This window comes from Marmota monax, unplaced genomic scaffold (assembly GCF_021218885.2).
Source record: "Marmota monax isolate L192 unplaced genomic scaffold, Marmota_monax_Labrador192_F-V1.1 WCK01_AAM20220418_F8-fsc00203, whole genome shotgun sequence".
Lineage (NCBI taxonomy): Eukaryota > Metazoa > Chordata > Mammalia > Rodentia > Sciuridae > Marmota > Marmota monax.
This window is the reverse complement of record NW_026694787.1, coordinates 1613461-1631343: the sequence shown is the minus strand read 5'-3', so window position 1 is coordinate 1631343 and position 17883 is coordinate 1613461. Positions and strand designations below refer to the sequence as shown.

At 36.5% G+C, this 17883-nt stretch overlaps 1 protein-coding gene across 8 annotated transcripts in view; it reads right to left on the bottom strand.

The window, feature by feature from the left end:
* Positions 1 to 17883, bottom strand: part of Bclaf3 (BCLAF1 and THRAP3 family member 3) — a 62598-nt gene that overhangs the window by 2857 nt on the left and 41858 nt on the right. For 5 of the 8 annotated variants that reach the window (XM_046425844.2, XM_046425841.2, XM_046425846.2 and 2 more), the window contains exons 9-12: positions 16058 to 16172; positions 14358 to 14453; positions 9748 to 9783; positions 8431 to 8586 (exon numbers count right to left, since the gene is read on the bottom strand). In XM_046425844.2, the coding sequence (XP_046281800.1) occupies positions 8431 to 8586; positions 9748 to 9783; positions 14358 to 14453; positions 16058 to 16172 (403 nt within the window). The remainder of the gene's footprint in view (positions 1 to 8430; positions 8587 to 9747; positions 9784 to 14357; positions 14454 to 16057; positions 16173 to 17883) is intronic. The other 3 variants (XM_046425847.2, XM_046425845.2, XM_046425848.2) reach the window with 3 other exon arrangements.

The window sequence follows — 17883 nt, the reverse complement described above, 5'->3', positions numbered from 1 at the left end:
TACCTGAAGCGGGTGCTTAAATGATCAGCACCTAGCAAAAGCCCTGGGTACTGAATCTAGAGAGCTTTCCAGGCTGGCAACATTTCACATATGTTGTAACAACTTGTTGCTGGGGTAATTAAGCAAGTCCTGTATGACTCCACTGGGAGAGGAATCTTTTTAAAATCTGCACCTGATTTCCTCCAGACTTTATATGAGTGTGTGTATATATGATAAAATTCAATTCCATTCAACAAGCATTTTCTAAAGACTGATCAGATGAAAGGCAACAGAAAAAGAGGAAAGACTAATGAGACCCCTTCGACTCTAAGAAGTTGATACTATATTTGTGGAAGTAGGAAGGTAAACCATAATAATTAGAAATCAAATGAAACAAAAGTTAAAGAGGGGGCTTTGGTAAGGCTTTATAGTGGGCCTTAAAAGGAAAGTACAGCTTGGTTACAAAAAAGAATAGGGATCAGGAAGCTATTTCTAGCCAAGAGAACTGTAGGAACAAAGGTACAAATACAGAAAAACACAGGCTATGCTCTAAAAAGCAGAGGGCCATGGGAAAATGTGGCTAGGACTAGACAGACCTAGCTAACAAGTTTGGTCTCTTTTTTTTGTAGTCAATAGGACACTTGGAGAGAGTTTCTGTAAGAGAATACGATACAATCTATGTTCCAGGACAATAAGTGTGCTAGTGGTAAAGAGACTAAACAGGCAAATTGCAGGAGGCAAGGATGTAAGACAGCTTCAAAGCTTCCAAAAAAGAGGCCAGGAATATGTAAGAATCTAGAATATAGCAAAGGTAGCATTTTTCAATCAGTAGGGAAAAGACAAATTCTACAATAAATAGGGTTAGAAAAACTGACTAAATTCAGTGAGGAAAAAACAGATCCAACTTCACATTTTATAATATCAATAAATTCTAAATGAATTAAATATTTCTGCATTAAAAATTAACCATAAAACTACCTAAAGGAAACAAAATAATTTTTATGAGCATGATGTGAAATCTAGAAACCTATGGGAAAGAATAGAAGTTCACTGGATTAGACAAAGGGAATGAAGGGAAGAGAGGGGGATAGGAAAAGGAAGACAGTGGAATGAATTGGACAAAACTTCTCTATGTTCATATATGAATATAGCACAGTGAAATTCCACATCATGTATATCCATGAAAAGGAGATCCTAATTAGAAATAAGTTGTACTTCATGTATGTATAATATGTCAAAATACACTCTATTATCATGTGTATCTAAAAAGAACTAATAATGAAAAAAAGAAACCATATGGGACAAACTTGACAAATTCATGACCATCTAAAAGTTCTATGATGCAAAAACCAGCATAAAGAGCTAACAGACATAAATACAAGCAAAATGAATGATAGTAAATAGCTTCACTAGATCACAAGCTTTTACAAATCAATAAGAAAAATCACCATCTCCTAACAGAAACACTGGCAAAGTATAGAAATAGGAAAATTGAGGGAAGAAATACAAATGGCCAATGGACACATAAAAAAGACGCTCACACCATTAATAATCCAAGAAAAGCAAATAATATGGATTACTTTCTGCTATTAAGTTGATACCTGATAATAAAGACAGAATGTGTAGTGTTGGCTAGGATGTAGGTAAGTAGATCCTTTCATGTACTGCTGGTAAGAGTATAAATAAGTAAAAGGGGCAATATTACAAGGTACCAAAATGTCAATGCCCTTAAGCAGTATTACAGAAAACCTGTAAGATACACTTAAGTCATCAACAGAGGCTTGGTAAGCAAGTCAGGGATCCCTGAACTGGGGCACACATACCCTTAGAAGTAGATGAAGACATTCCAAGGAATATGTGAATACAAATAGTTTGAAGGAATTAATTTCCTGACCCTTGAATTTCCAGTGTTCACTTTCCAAAATTATCCTGCCTGCATAATTAATTAAGTCTGGTTCCCTGCCTTCTACCTTATACTTGAAAGATACACCTTCTTCTCATCCTGAATCTATTATTTTTTAAAATTTTTTTTAGTTGTAGATGGACACAATATATTTATTTTATTCATTTATTTTTATGTGGTGCTGAGGATCGAATTCAGTGCTTCATGCATGCAAGGCAAGCGCTCTACCACTGAGCCACAACCCCAGCCCTGAATCTACTATTTTATATTACCTGACAAACCTCAAGATATGTCAAGAAAGTGAATGAACCTAACAACTACTAATAAATAGATTTTTTTTGTACTCTTAAGTCACATGGTTTTCAATTCTTTTAACTTTGCTTAACAAAAACTAAAGGAGGACAAACTCAAGCTGTTGGTGATAGAATACTCAAAATACTTTTTGGTGATAGATCACTAAGTGATTTTTTGGCCTATAATTCAGAGTGAGTCCAAAGAACCGAGTGGCATTGCTATATATAGTAGTCTTTTCACTCCCATCTATATAATCATATAAACAAGGTTTCTTAGCACTTACATCTATAAAAAGAAAAAATAGAATTAGAATAGATACTTGAACACTGTATTATTCTACTAGCAATAAGTAATATTTATAAGTACATGAACTAGTCTAAAAAAGAAATGTATTTCCAGTAAAACTTTTTTTGTTTAATCAACACTGAACAAAACTTGTAATATATTTATGGTATTTTTAACTATAACATTAACTCAATCCAGAGAAAATATTTAACACCTAATAGTCACAGAAATCTAATAACATTATGTGCCAAATTAAATTTGGTGATCAAGAAATAAATTCTATGGAGGAAGCAGAATGAAATCTAAATTTAAGGCAAAAAAAGAATGAGATAAAATTTCTTAGTGGTAAAAGAACTTATTTGTATATATTTTTTAAATGGATGATGCTAGTTATCAAATTTCTGTGGTATGCAGGTTCCACTGAAGAGATTTAAAAGAATGATGTAACAGTTTTATTTAAGACTGTCAGTGTTTATAATATGAAAGAAATTATATCCTTTACAACAACTCATGATTGAAAAAATAACAGATAACCTAAAAATGTTTAAGAAAGTAGATAATTTTATAAAATTTTAGAGTATGTGAACAAAAAGGTTTGAAAAGCACTTAAATAAACAATACATTCATACAGCGGAATAATATGCAGCCATTAAAACAAATGAATTGAATGGAGTTACAAATGAGTGACAGAAATAAGAAGACTTGGAACATTAAAGCTGGAAGGAGAACTGGCACAAATGATTAGCAGGACGAGTATCTAGGCTGACTTGGGTAGCTGCAAGAGCTATGGACCATGAGGGGAAGTGAGTGGTCTGAGGAGGAGAGTTTAAGATATTATTTTTAGCAGCTTTACTGAGATATAATTCACATACTATACAGTTCAGCTCTTTAAAGTGTACAATTCAATGGCTTTTTAGTACATTCACAGAATTGTGCAACCAACAACCACAGTTTTAAAATATTTTTCTCTAAAAAGAAACCTCATACCCTACCCCCGATTTTTCTCCTAATCCCTTGATCCCTGGCAATAACTACTCTACTTTCTGTCTCTATGGGTTTGCCTGTCCTAGACATTTCATAAGAATGGAACCATACAATAAGGTGGCCTTTTGTGTTTGGCTTAGGTTCTGTCATTTAGCATATTTTTAAGGGTCATCCATGCTGCAGCATGTTTCAATACAAGCGTGACTTTGAACATATTAAATCTGAGGTGTTTTTAGGATATGCATGTGATGGTATCTGGGAGGCAGCTGAACATCTGGAGGTCTGGGAAGCAGTCAGGATGGAAGACATTAACAAAAGTGACAGTGAAATCTTGGGAAGAGGTAAGGGTAATCAAGGCATGTGGAAGGATTTAGGAAGGAGAATAACAAATATCACACCAGGAAATGCTTACATTTAAAAAGAATGTTTGGAGAAAGAGAAATCACCAAGTAAGACAGGGAGGTCAGAGGGGTAGGTAGTGAAACCAGAGGCTCTAGATCATAAATGCTCAAATGCAATGATATCCTTACACTTACTCTGCACCTGGCACACTTCAGCTCAGACATTGGCAGGTATACAATAAATCCTTGGGGATTTGTCTGATCTTGGTTCCCATCATATCTTTGTACTCCAGGACTTCCACAATTTCTTTCAACCCCCCAAACCACAAATTCCAGTCTCTAACTTCCTTTCTACGTTGTCTTCATGCCCTCTCCTCTCTTTCCTTCTTTTCCATGGGCAGAAATCTGGTAGGCACTTAGCTTACAGGCATAATCTATGAGGTTTTCTGGATAATCTATGGTGCTTAGGCACTCTGTGCCTTCCTAACCAAATGCACAATTGCTGAGAGTTTTTCGGAGGCAACATTCCCAGAGGTGCTTCATGAATTCTGACTAGGTTATTTGTCCTGTTCTGATACATAATCAGATCCTCAAGAGTTTCTAAAAAGCCTTTCTGGGGTAAGCAGAAGAAATTTAATGAGGGCACTTCTGAACACTAGTGGATAAAAGACAAGCCTTATTTCAGGAAGTAATAGACAACTTCCATCTTCCAATCTAAGAACAGAATCTAAGAAAAAAAGAAACCCAGTAAAGGGGATTCAGGTTGCCAAATGGGATTAATATGACAAGTGTGTGATGAATAAGGAATTCTTCTGCTTGGGAATCATGCTACTTTGTAGGCATCCACCATATGGGAAGTGGAAGAAGAGGAGGACATATTAGGAGGATGTTTAGGATCCATCCCCACCTTTCCCCAAGGCTCTTCTTTGTTGCAGACAGGAAAAACACTGTCCGGTGGCACAGAAACAAACTGTACTATAGATAAGGAATGCAAGATGTTCCAGCCATGAATGATGAGCCTAGGCATTCCAATACGGTGGGAGGGTGAGGCGTCCAGATAAGAACAATCTAAATATTCCTAGTGGACTTTGAGACATGTGTAAATGAGTAGCTTTATATCTAATTTTAGGGTATCTCAATTACTTAATCATGCATCCTTAATTAATCTAGGTGGCAGTGTAATAACTGCCAAAAAAATGAACTCCACATGGCAAAAAGCCTAAGTGTCTAGAGATGCTACCCAGACTAAGAAGTCTCTCTAGGGTAGGACCTTCAAAGTTCCCTGTGATGCTAAAGCTTGGGATAAAAAGTGTTGTAAATGTGAGCTGGGGGATGTAGCCCAGTGGTAGAATGCTTGCTTAGCATGGATGAGGCCCTGGTTTTGATCATTAACACAACAAAAAAGTGATATAAATGCTACCTCACACATAGTAATCCTATTTGAGCAAAAGTGTCCCTAGTTTTAAGGAAAAAAAGGGAGGTAACATTAGAGAACACCAATGATTTCAGGCCTTTGTCCCCTTCTTTAGGGCACGGGTAAAATGCACTGGTAGGTCTAAGCCATCAGTTTATCCACATGGAATGGGTTTTCAGAGTAGCACAACACTACTGGGACAGCTTAAAGACCAAGTTAGCTTTAAATACCCTAGCTCAGACCTTGGCAGAAATAGAGTAGCTGCATTTCCTTCCCTAAAGGTTAGAAAAGCAGAGCCTAACTGTTAAGTAGGGTACTAATAGTAGGGTACCCAATTTAGTGCTGTGCTCATAGAGCTGGGTTTTGTTCAAATACAATTCTATAAAAAGCATGGTTATGGCTTGCTTGCAGGCACTGACAGACTGGAAAAGCCCGGGTCAAAGTAAGCTATACTACAAGGATATGTGAAGTAGGATCCAGAAAAGTAGCCCTAAGAAAAAGAGTATTAGACACTGGAATTGTAGGAGAGCCTGATCTTTAAAAATCCAGCATGTTGGGACCACTTACAAAGCAGTTGGATGTCAGTGAAAGGCAACAGGAAGGCAGGGCTATGACCCATACTGGATTTTAACTATGATGATATAAACAGCCTAAGCCTAAAGGTTGTGGCTCCCTTTAGGACACAAATTCCTCTGTCCTATGATGATGGCCTGTAGTCTGATTTTGATTTGTTGTGAAGTGGGACTGGTGGGCAATGTAGCCTGAAAGAATGTGGTAGTCAGCAGGAACTGGGCAAAATGAGGCAAAGAAAGGAAGATGAACTGAAGCAAGTCCAAGAAACATAGAAACTACAGGCTAAAGCACGGCCAAGTAAACATTTAGGAGCCCTAAATCACCTACAACATAGAGGTATAAATGGAGTTAAGATAAAACTCAAAGTTTAGCAGAGTGAATAGAAGAGAAACAGACAACACGCACTAGAAACCCATTCCGGCAATTAAGGAGAAGACCTGACTCAACCTTACCCCTCAAGTGAAAAGCAATAACTAGCTTTCCTCAGAATAGCCAGGCTGCCACCCGTGACTGGAAACAAATGTCTAGGAAGATCTGATCCAAAGAAACCTGCTCCACAGGGCAAGAAGAAAAGCAGCATCTCTATCCAAGCCCTGGCACAGCCTGACAGAAGAAATGACTCCAATATCATTCATGCTTTAAAAAAAATAGGTAGTTTCTTAAAATCATGACATACATGGTAAAATTAGAAACCTCATTTAAGGTACTCAACTAAAATTGGAGGGTGGGAGAGGTTATGTAAGATATTCTATTTAATTCTAAAACCTAAAAAACAATCAATTATCAATCTACTGGTCCATCTTTTGAAAACATAACTTTTACTAAAATAATTTAAGCAAGCTCAGTGTAAAGGGGTCAGGCATGGTGGTGCATGCCTGTAATCCCAGTGGCTAGGGAGGATGAGATAAAAGGATGGAAAGTTCAAAGACTGCCTCAGCAAAACAGAGGTGCTAAGCAACTCAGTGAGACCCCATCTCTAATAAAATACATAAAAGGGCTGGGGTGTGGTTCAGGGGTCGAATGCCCCTGAGTTCAATCCCCAGTACCAAAAAAACAAAACAAAACAAAAAAACCCAAAACAAAATACTGCAGTTGGACTATTTGATAGCAAAACTAGAAATATATACATTTCTTAGAAGACAATGACCTAAAATTACGAATAAAAATGAATCAAAAAGATTGACAAGCATGCCTCTCTTGACTGATTTAATACTATTGTTCTCATTTAAAATATAATTATGTGGAAGTTAATCTTATATATATTTATGCTGCATTTTCAAATACTAACATGGTTAATTTAAATAAAATCAATCTGCAGCTAAGAATATGCAATTCAAATTATCAAGTAAAGAAGCTTTTTATTAGAGTTAAGGTAGCATGATGGGGGGCTGGATTGTAGCTCAGTGGTTGAGTACTTGCCCCTCATGCATGAGGCACTGGGTTTGATTCTCAGCACCACATTAAAAAAGTTAGCATGATGGGATCAACCTTAATTTCCATCAATGATGAATGGATAAATAAAATATACTTATAATGTGGATGAACCTGAAGGACATTATGTTATGTGAAATAAGCCAGGCACAGAAAAGCAAATATATGAGTTAATCTTTATATGAAATATAAAAAAGTTCAACTCCCAGAAGTAGAGAGTAGAATGGTAGTTACCAGGGGCTGGGGGGAGAGTGGTGGGAGGTTAGGGAAATATTGGTCAAAGCACACAAAATTTTAGTTAGAAGGAGTAAGTTTAAGAGATCTATTGTAGCCAGGCGCAGTGGTGCAAGCCTGTAATTCCAGCCACACAGAAGGCTGAGGCAGAAGGATCAAAAGTTTGAGACTAACCCCAGCAACTTAGCACACTGCCTCCAAATAGCAGAGTGGGGGGGGGGGAGAGATAGATCTATTGCACATGACTACAGATAATAACAATATATCATATACCTATAATTTGCCATGCCACAATGTGTGTGGATATGTGTGTATGGAAGTTAATCTTAAGTTTTATATATATATATATATATAAATACACACACACACACAAACATTGTGTTGTACACTACAAATACATATAATTTGTACTTGTCAATTAAAAACACATTTTGAAAAAGAGCATGTAGTGGTAATGGTTGTATAGCACTGTGAATGTAATTAATGCCACTGAATTGCATATTAAAATCATTAAAATGGAAACTTTTACAATATCCATATTTTACCACAATTTAAAAAATATATGAGTGGGGGTAAAAATATGAATTAGTACATTTTGAAACTATATACCTTTGTATACAGTCTGCTCAATATTTTTTGGCACTCATATCACTTACATTGTACAAGACTAAAATATATCAATTAAAAGCCTTTACCGAAATTACCATTTCAAAGATTAACTATACAACAGAAATCCTAAAGTGAAAAGTTCAAACAGTTGGCATATTCAAAATATTTCAAGTATAACAGCTAAAAGCATTTTAAGGTTAAACAGTCTCACAACTCTATTACTCCTTGAGGTTTTTATTCAACTATCATGTAATAACATCTTAGAAATCTAGGTTGATTCTTTAATCAAAACTAAATGAAAAATCTCATTTTTCTAATGAACATAGATGATTCAGGAGTTCAAAAGTCACTCAACATTTTTAAATGATCATCATCCAACTAACCTTTTTTTTCCTCAGTAATCTGTCTCTGAATTTATTAGTGATAAATCCCCTTGGACCAGCAAACCGCAAACGCTGATATTTAGCCTGAATGTATAAGCTCTTCTGTACCAGGTCTGATTTATATGGGGGATGGAGTCTACCACCTCTAAAGTTGCTCTGCAAAGGGAAAAAAATAATTAAGCATTAAAACTATAGTTCCCAAGCCTACAGGTAGTTAAATGTCTGGTATTTAGAGCTGCCCTTGATTCCAGGCATTATAGATAGTAGGGGGAAGGGGTTTATGATAGTCAAGTACATTTCCCTCAAACTAGCTTACTAGTTTATTTTACACACTATTTTCTTGAAAAAATTCTTTGTTTTACATAAAAACAATTTTTAAAACTGTTACATAAAAGATTTTTAAATGACTTGGCATGGTGGTGCATGCCTGTAATCCCAGAGATTCAGGAGGCTGAGGCAGGAGGATCACAAGGTCCAAGACAGCCTTGGCAACTCGGTGAGACCCCTGTTTCAAAATTTAAAAAATGAGAAGGGCTGGAGATGTAGTTTTGTGGTACAGCACCCCTGGGTTCAATGCCCAGTGCCATACACACACACACCAAAAAAAAAAAAAAAAGAATAAGAAATTTGAAATGAATTCTTGAACTTCATCATGCTAAAAAAATACAATTTTCCAAAACCTTCAAAGAGCTAAAATTATTCTGATTCACAGTGACTATATCAAATACCAGTGAGGGGGGGAAAGACATTAAGAATCAATATTTAAGAATCAAAAACTTTTAACTTTATTCCTATTGAAACCTTCAAACCCATCTTTCTTTATCACACACAAAAAAAACCTCATTATATCAAATATGGGTTGTAAAGAGCGATTCCTAGCTTTGCATACTGTCTGGTATTATAATAGACATAAGAGGACAATGAATGTTTGTATGTTCCTAAATGGTATAAGAGGAACTGGTATCATAAATTAGTGCTAGGGGAGTTTGGTTACTCACCAACCTGTCCTCTCCAAACCTTCCAAAACAATTCTCTAAATCTCCTTTCCTCACTCCCCCTACCATGTACTCTTCGTGGCCACCTGCATTTCTAGCATCCTCCTAGAATAATCTAAAACAGAAAGGAGAAGTGGCCCAACTGTTTATCTCTGCCTAAGTCTTAAAATCTTGACTACTTGCTAACTCACTGGAAGAGGCTGCATTAAGTAAGCTCTTGACTATAAAATGGATTTCTCCCTCAAATTATCCAACTAAATTCTCCTGCAAAAAAATATATATGTGTAGGCCCAGGGTTGGAACTCAGTGGTAGAGTGCTTACCTGTTGTGCATGAAGCCCTGAGTTTGATCCCCAGCACTGGAAAAAATGTTTAAATTAAAGAATAAATTTGAAGCCATATGAAGCAAAACTCTAGGCACACTTTAAAATGTAATAGGACAAGTTTAGCACAAACTGAATATTTGGAGGCCTAATTCCAGGGAGTCAGGAGAAAATATTGTAGAAAAGTTAAGACTTTGGTGACCCAACATGCTCTCTCAGGCAAAGTTAACTATAACATTGTTCTGAATTTACTTAACAAAACCCATACCTAGTACTTCATGCAAGGGAAAGACTAAACAGACCCAGACCACACCCTTTTTTCTGTAGGCATTGACAATTTAGTGGAGTATTTGACAGGCAGCTAGTCTTACTGATTTTGCCAACAGGAGTCTATGGATATACAAGACAAGGGCTGTCCAAACTTGAAGAACATAAAACAGCATTCAGCTCTACTGGCACAAACAGAAAGTTATATTCTTCCATCTCTCCTTACCACTCAAAGAGTTAAGGATTCAACCAGTGTTCACTTATTGGGCAGAGACAAAGGTCAGAATAAAAGTTGCAGACTCTCAACTTCAAAATAGCAGCACTGCATACAAATTCATTTCCCCAATTTTTTTAAGTAAAATCAGAACTCTACTGAGAAGATTAGTGTTTATCAGTATTTATTAGTATTATTTTCTGCTAATTTGCTTTCATCTTCTCAATTTCTCAAGCAAATGTTCACAGGAAAAAGGAAATCCCAGCTGGGCACAGTGGAGCATGCCTGTGATCCCAGCAGCTTGGGAGGCTGAGGCAGGAGGATTGCAAGTTGAAAGCCAGCCTCAGCCACTTAGTGAGGCTCTAGGTAACTCAGTGAGACCCTGTCTCTAAAATAAAATATAAAAAGGGGCTAGGGGGGTGCTGGGGTTGTGGCTCAGTAGTAGCGCACCTGTCTGGCATGTGTAAGGCACTGGATTTGATCCTGAGCACCACATAAAAAATAAATAAAGAAAGAAAATAAAAGTATTATGTCCATCTACAACAAAAACAACAAAAAAAAGTAAAAAGACATGGGGTGGTGGGGCTGGGGATGTGACTCAGTGGTTAAGTGCCCCTGGTTCAATCCCTGGTTAAAAACAAAAAAGAAAATCCCAGCCATTCAAAAGGCTAGGGCAAGAGGATCCCTAGAGCCCAGGAGCTATAGATTCAACACAGCAAGGGCCCATTTCAAAATAAAACAAAAACATAAAAGGGAAACACAATCTAGTTATATGTAAACATTTGATGACAAAGTTGAATAGAAAGAGTTTTGTCTTTAAATCAAATTCTTTCTTTTTTTCTTAATTTAAAACACCCTGAGTCACATTTCAACTATTACATGACCAGGGTCCCAGTCAATAGTGGCCTCTTTTGTAATGCCTGGAGGAAGAGTTTACTATTGGTAATCCACTAAGGCTTAAAACAAGCTAAAATTATAAAAAACAAATAGGGGCACATTTGCTTTGCAGAAAATTAAGCTCTGTGAGGGGTGAAGATCAATCTTCTATGGCTGCTTCAGGCTGGGAAGATTAAGGGATCAAAATTTTGGTGGGTAGAAATGAGATAGGGACTTAGGATAAGGAGAAACAGAATCTTAAGGCAAACACCCTTAAGCCACTGAAATGAAGAAATCAAGCCACTGAGATGCAGAAAACACAGTTGCAAACCTTGGCCTACATCCTTGAAAAATGAGGGAAACCCACAAGTGCAGGAAAGCTGGCAAGAAAATTGTGCAGCTCCATCCTGAATCCACCTCCAGTCCAGCCCCTGATATAGCCCTTCTATAAATATGGACCCCCAGCCCAAGTCAGGGCTGCTTCTCACTGTGTAGACAGCCTACAATTCTCCCTTATCCATCTTCCTAAATAAACCTGTATATACCTTAAAAAAAAGAAAGTTAAGGTCTGAATAAGCCTGCATATTCCTAAATAGATAGCAAAGAGATGATTCCTTCAACATGAAGCACTAACCAATAGTAACTCTTAAATAAATATAAGATTAAACATACCATGAGCCATTAAAGAAATCAATACTATTGTTCACTATACTATAATCACTGCATTAAATGAAAAGACTCTTCAAACACTATCCTCTGACAATAAAATTCAGATTAAGCAGCAACTAAGGCAATGCCAGGAAAAAAAATATATTGGGGCTTAGTCACGTGAGTTGCCATTGCTGGAGCTGCTGTGCTAAAAAAAAAAAAAAAAAAAGGATTACATATGTATATATCTTTTGGTGGTACTGGCGATTGAACCCAGGGCCTCACATGTGCAAGGCAAGCACTCTACTCCAGTATCAAAATATAAAAAAAATAAATAAAAAGTAACTAAAGGGGAGACAGATACTTGTGAGGCTATGAAAGGGGAGCATTTGTTATAAGACCTTCAACATTAAAAAGATCAAGCTTGTTCTTTAGCGAAAGCCATATGATGTGTTATACTGAATTACAGCTTTACAATTATGGCCTGAATAATATTTAGGCATGTAGACAGAATAATTAGAATGTTTAGGTTCTATAATAATTTTCAAAGACTTGGTCACTAGGAATGGATTTTAATCTTTTTAAAATTTGGATTTTAGTTTATTTAAGTTCCATCCTCAGAGTACTTAGTAAAAGGTAAAAGATAATGGGAATTATTGGTAAAACAAATGTATAGATGTTGTATTATAGCAGAGTAATTAAAAGAATTAAGTAGATTCCTCATTTTACTCTTTTAGAAATGGGGATATCATACATGATGAAGCACAAAAATTATTTATTCTATGCTCATTTTCCAAGTATTAAGGTTAGAGGAAATTTCAGATGAAAGAGAATCATAATAAGACACTATAATTTCGTTAAGACTATATGCACAAACTTGGTATATCAGAGCTAATCCTGAGATTTACATGGTCCATTTTTGCTTACTATACCTTTGAATTAGTCTAATTCATGTAGAAAGTAAATTTTAACAATTTTTTTTCTTTTTTGTGGCACTGGAGATTGAACCCAGATGTGCCATACAATTGAGCTATATCCTCAGACCTTTTTAATTCTGAGTCAGGGCCTTGCTAAATTATCCAGACTGACCTCAAACTTGTGGTCCTCTTGCTTCAGCCTCCTGCGTAGCTGGGATTATGAGCATGAGCCACTTAGCCTGGCTAATATTTTTTTAGGAAGGATTATCTTCTCACACTATACACTATATTACTGTGAAAAAATTATGAACTTCTAAGTAATCATAACATTACAAAACTTTAAATGATTGGTCAAGAGAAAAGATTATTGCATAAATTTTGAAAAATATCTAACAATGTTAAAGAATCTTCCCTTAAATAAAAGGGTAAGAGGAAATAAGTCTTGTGATGATCTTACAAAAATACAACAATCAACTAGATCTGAGTAATGAGAAGAGCAATATGTAGAAGCACTGAGATCTGCAAATCCATCTACACTGCCTCTAGGTGATGCAGACATCACAATTTCAGTTGATCTGATGCCTCATTACTCAAGAGATTAACAGATGGTATAAAACATGTTTATACCTCTATGGCTGTAGCTATTATTGAAAACCCAACATCATCCATGTTTTATATAAAGCACTGGATGAAAATATAGTCTATGTAATGCCTACAAATTATGCTATTCCTAGTAGAAAAAAATGCTTTTAACATCTAGAAACTTTGTCAAGAAGCCAAATATTTATAGAAGATCACTTAACTACCCACCTAAGTCTATGGTTTTGGGATAGTTTGTACTACACCTTTTTGCTCATACTAATTTGCCCCTAATCAGCTAAGTACTTTATCAAGCCTGCCTGGGACTTTCATACACACACACAAAAGCTTTAATTCTTTCCTTCTTTCTTTTTTTTGTGTGTGTGAGGGAGAAGACAACACAGAATGAAAAATATGAACAAAGTACCTGTCATAAACAAGAAATTTAGACAAAATGGATTTTAAAAGCACAGCTTTTGAGAGCAAGGAGAGAAATACAACACCTGGACTATTGTTTTTATTCCATTTGTTTGGGGGATGAGGTGTTTTAGGTAATCAAACATGTTGGCTAATTAAAAACTATCATTTATATTAGCTATAGAAATAATTAGAATGTGATAAAATATACTTTAACAAAGTTGTCTGGACCAGAATCTTTCTCTGATGAACCAGAAGTCCTCTCTGATGCTTGTGTGCCTATCTATGGGCAGGGTTTCTCCATTGGTGATTCCTGGAGAAGCATGAGAGCTCTGTACTTAACACCTTAGAGATTTAAGGATAGGTTTAATAGGAGAGTCTGGGACTTTGCCTGTCTCCCCATCTTGTGTCACTCCACCTATATCTGTCTTGTGCATGTGTATTTTCAAGTAATATTTGAAGAAAGGGTTTCACTGGTTAAATAAAAATTAAAATCAAGTCCTGAGGAAGAGGTGATTAATAAACTAATTATAGTCAACTGTAAATACTAGAAATAAGCATATAAACCAGAAACACTAGTTTATAGCTACTATTTGAAACAATACCTCAAAATAGCTTTTAATTATACTTAGAATATTATGTTCAAAGCATAAGCCCAAAGTTAGAATTAAATGGAAAACAACATTCAATACCTTGAAAGGTCTTTTAAAGCCTCTTGTATTTTGATGGTTTCCCTCAACTCCAAATGGTTTTTGAGTAACAATATCCTTTCTCCGAATAGCATAATTCTGCATGAAAAAGTATTAGTATGGGTTAATATGCTTAAAGATTGATTTTAAAAACTAATTTCACCATGTAAAAGACACATGTTTAAATATACAGGATTAAGAACTCAAGGCAGCCAGGAGTGGTGGCTCCCACCTGTAATCCCAGCAATTTGGGAGGCTGAGGAAGGAGGATTGCAAGTCCAAAGCTAGACTTGGCAACTTAAGGGGACCCTGTCTCAAAAATTAAAAAGGACTAGGGATGTTGCTCAGTGGTAGAGCACCCCTGAGTTCAAACACCAGTACCACAAAACAAAAGCAACCAAAGTTGGGAACATGGAGCTTAGCTGTGGGAACACATTTCTCCTTCTTTGACATGATCCACGCTAGTTGGTGAGGGGCCAGTTTCATCCATGCCTGTGATGAGTGTCAAAAAGCAAACAGAAGGGCTGAGGTTGTGGCTCAGTGGTAGAGCACTTGCCTAGCATGTGAGAGGCCCTGGATTTGATCCTCAGCACCATGCAAAAATAAATAAAATAAAGGTATTGTGTCCAACTACAACTAAAAAATCAATATTAAAAAAAAAAAAACCAGAAAAATCCCTACTCTTATTTAATGCAATGGGTGACTTTTAAAAAATGGACTATGAATCTAGCATTTATTTATACAGGCCTCCAGGATAGGGAGATAAACTTATTACTATCAGGAGTTGCTAAAGGATTCCTACTCGTTAAGAACAAATCCCCAATACTGCAGGAGGCAGGTTTGGCTGACTCAGATAACTGATTTGAGGTGATGTTCCTGCCATGGCTTGGAAAGTACCAGAAATAAGAGAAACAACTACATTAGTAAATCTGTAACCACAAAGAACTTGAATCCTCTGACGGGAATAAAAAAAAAAAAGAAAAAAAAAAAGGTAGAGCCCATTCTCAAGACAGTTTCTTATTTCTAAAATCAACAATCTTACAACCTTCTATATGCTCCATTTTCTGTGGAGTTTGATCAGAGGGAGGATTGCAGGCAGCTGCTGACATGACTCCTGATGATCCCCACTAATGATCCTCCCTTTGAGTGTGGATAGGACCTAGTAACTTGCTTCTTGCAATTACAATATGATACAGTAATGGGATGTTACTTCTGAAATTAGGTTACAGACACAGATTCTGGCTTCCATCTTTCCAGTCATTTCTTATGGAAGGTAGTCAGCTGACATTCTGTAAGCTGCCCTATAAAAAGGCAAATCTTTAAAACAGAAAGTAGATTAGTGGTTGGCTGGGGTGAAAACAGGGGGTAACAGGCATGTAGGCTCTTATTGGGTAGTGAAAATATCCTAAAACTAGATTGTTGTGATAGTGATACATCATCACAAATTTACTAAAAAAAATCACTAACTTTTACACCTAAAATGAGTGAATTTTACAGTATGTAAATTATATTTTAATGAAATTGTTCCCCCAAAATTCTAAGGTATTATAATAAATCCAGAGATTAATATTTCTTTTGTCACAATAACTGTAAACCTCAAATGAATCTTCTAACACATACTTAATGCACAGTTATAGGCATTTTGAAAATATATAGTTGAGGAGAATGTACGAAAAATGAAAATTCCGGAACTCCAATCTTACTATGTAAGGTTTCTGAATAAATTTTCTAAAATTTGATTTTACAAAATGTGTAGGTTTTTGGAATCCATCAGCATGAATATTCTTCACCTTTGAAAAACTGGAACGTTGATCATTCCTAATAAAATGAAAGAGAGAAAACAAGAATCTTTTATTAGTTTACTTTTACCCAACAAATAAACAAAAAAATTTAAAAAGCCCCTTTAGAGACAATTAAAGTAACACAACAGTAAAACTCAATGATCTTTCACTACTAAAGTTACAAACATTAGTTTTTAGGGCTAACACCCTCATTTAAAAAAAAAAAACATTATTTAGTTAAGTTGGCAGTAATCAATAGGAGGGGGAAACAATATTCCTTGTATTAGTGTTCCCAATCTGAGGTTCAAGGACAGGCTTCCTGGAGGCTATAACTCATGTGAAATGTGTGTTTTCAGAGGAAAGACTGTCGCTGCTCTAGAATTTGGCGGCACTGCCCCCCACCCTGTCCTTACTGACAGACTCCCCTTTGTAAAAGCACTAATGACTTGGCCTATTCATCAGAGGTGAGGTATGAAACTGGCGCAGGGTTACCTCACTCTGATACTGCTAGGCCATGGATACTGCTAGGCCAGGGCATTAAAAGGAAGCCTTCCTTCTCTTGATATTGAGAGGTCCTGAGGCCACCAAGTGCTTTTTCCAGGGAGCCCTATCATGGAGGGAGGTCCTTCTTTGGGCTTTTCCTCTGATCCTGGATGCCTCACTTCCATAGCCCTTAGGGAATCCTCTTCCTACATCTTCTGCAGGCCTTGCTCCATGGTAAACCAGCCACTCATGACCTCAGCCCTACTTCAGTACCTCCATACATTCCCCACTGACATCAGGATGAAATCCATACTCCTCATCAGGACCTACACGGTCCTCCAGGCTCTGGTCCTTGCTGCATTGCCATCTGCCTTACTCCAGTCTCCCTAACACACACACACTGTGCTTCCAGGACATTTAACTTTATGTGGTTCCCAGAACACTCCAATCTCTCCTGTTTCCACACCTCTGCACCTGTAGTTCCTTCTGTGATCATTTCCTTCCACTTAGATGAAATTTAGCTCCATTTGTACCTCTTCCAAGGAAGGCTTTCCTAAACCCCTCTCTGGTAAACTAAGTACCACAAAATGCCACGTGCACAAAATATATTTGGGGTGATAACACCTATCTCTTCATGTTTGTAACTACTGGTGCACCTGTGTGTTTAATGGAACAAGCTGCAATTCCTTCAGAGAAGGTAGTTAAGTGGATGGTTCATTTTGTGGCCCCAGCTCTGACCCCCAAACCTGACAAGAAGAAGACACTCAGGGTCTTTTAAAATGTAAAAAAACAAAAACAACAACAAAACCCCCAAAACAAACAAACAAACAAACAAAAAAACTCCATGTCCTGTTAAAATACTCATGATAAGAGAGTAAGTCAAAATAGTAGGGTGCTAAATTATATACTGAGGATAATTTCAGTTATTTTAAATAACATATATGCTGAGAAAAAAATGATAGGAAATGTGCTAAATATTAACAGTGGTCATCTCTAACTGATGAAATTAAAACTGCCTTATATTTCTATACTTAATTATATTTTTTCCCAAATGATTATCATTAGCATATATGACTATGTCTATAAACAAGGAAATGGGCTTTTAAAAACTCTCTTTGCAAGGCACATATTGGAAAAAGACATACAGGTTGAGCATCCCTAATCTGAAAATCCCAAATCAGAAATGCTCCAAAAATTGAAACTTTTTGAACACCAACATGATACCACAAATGGAAAACCCCACATCTGACCTCATGTGACTAAAG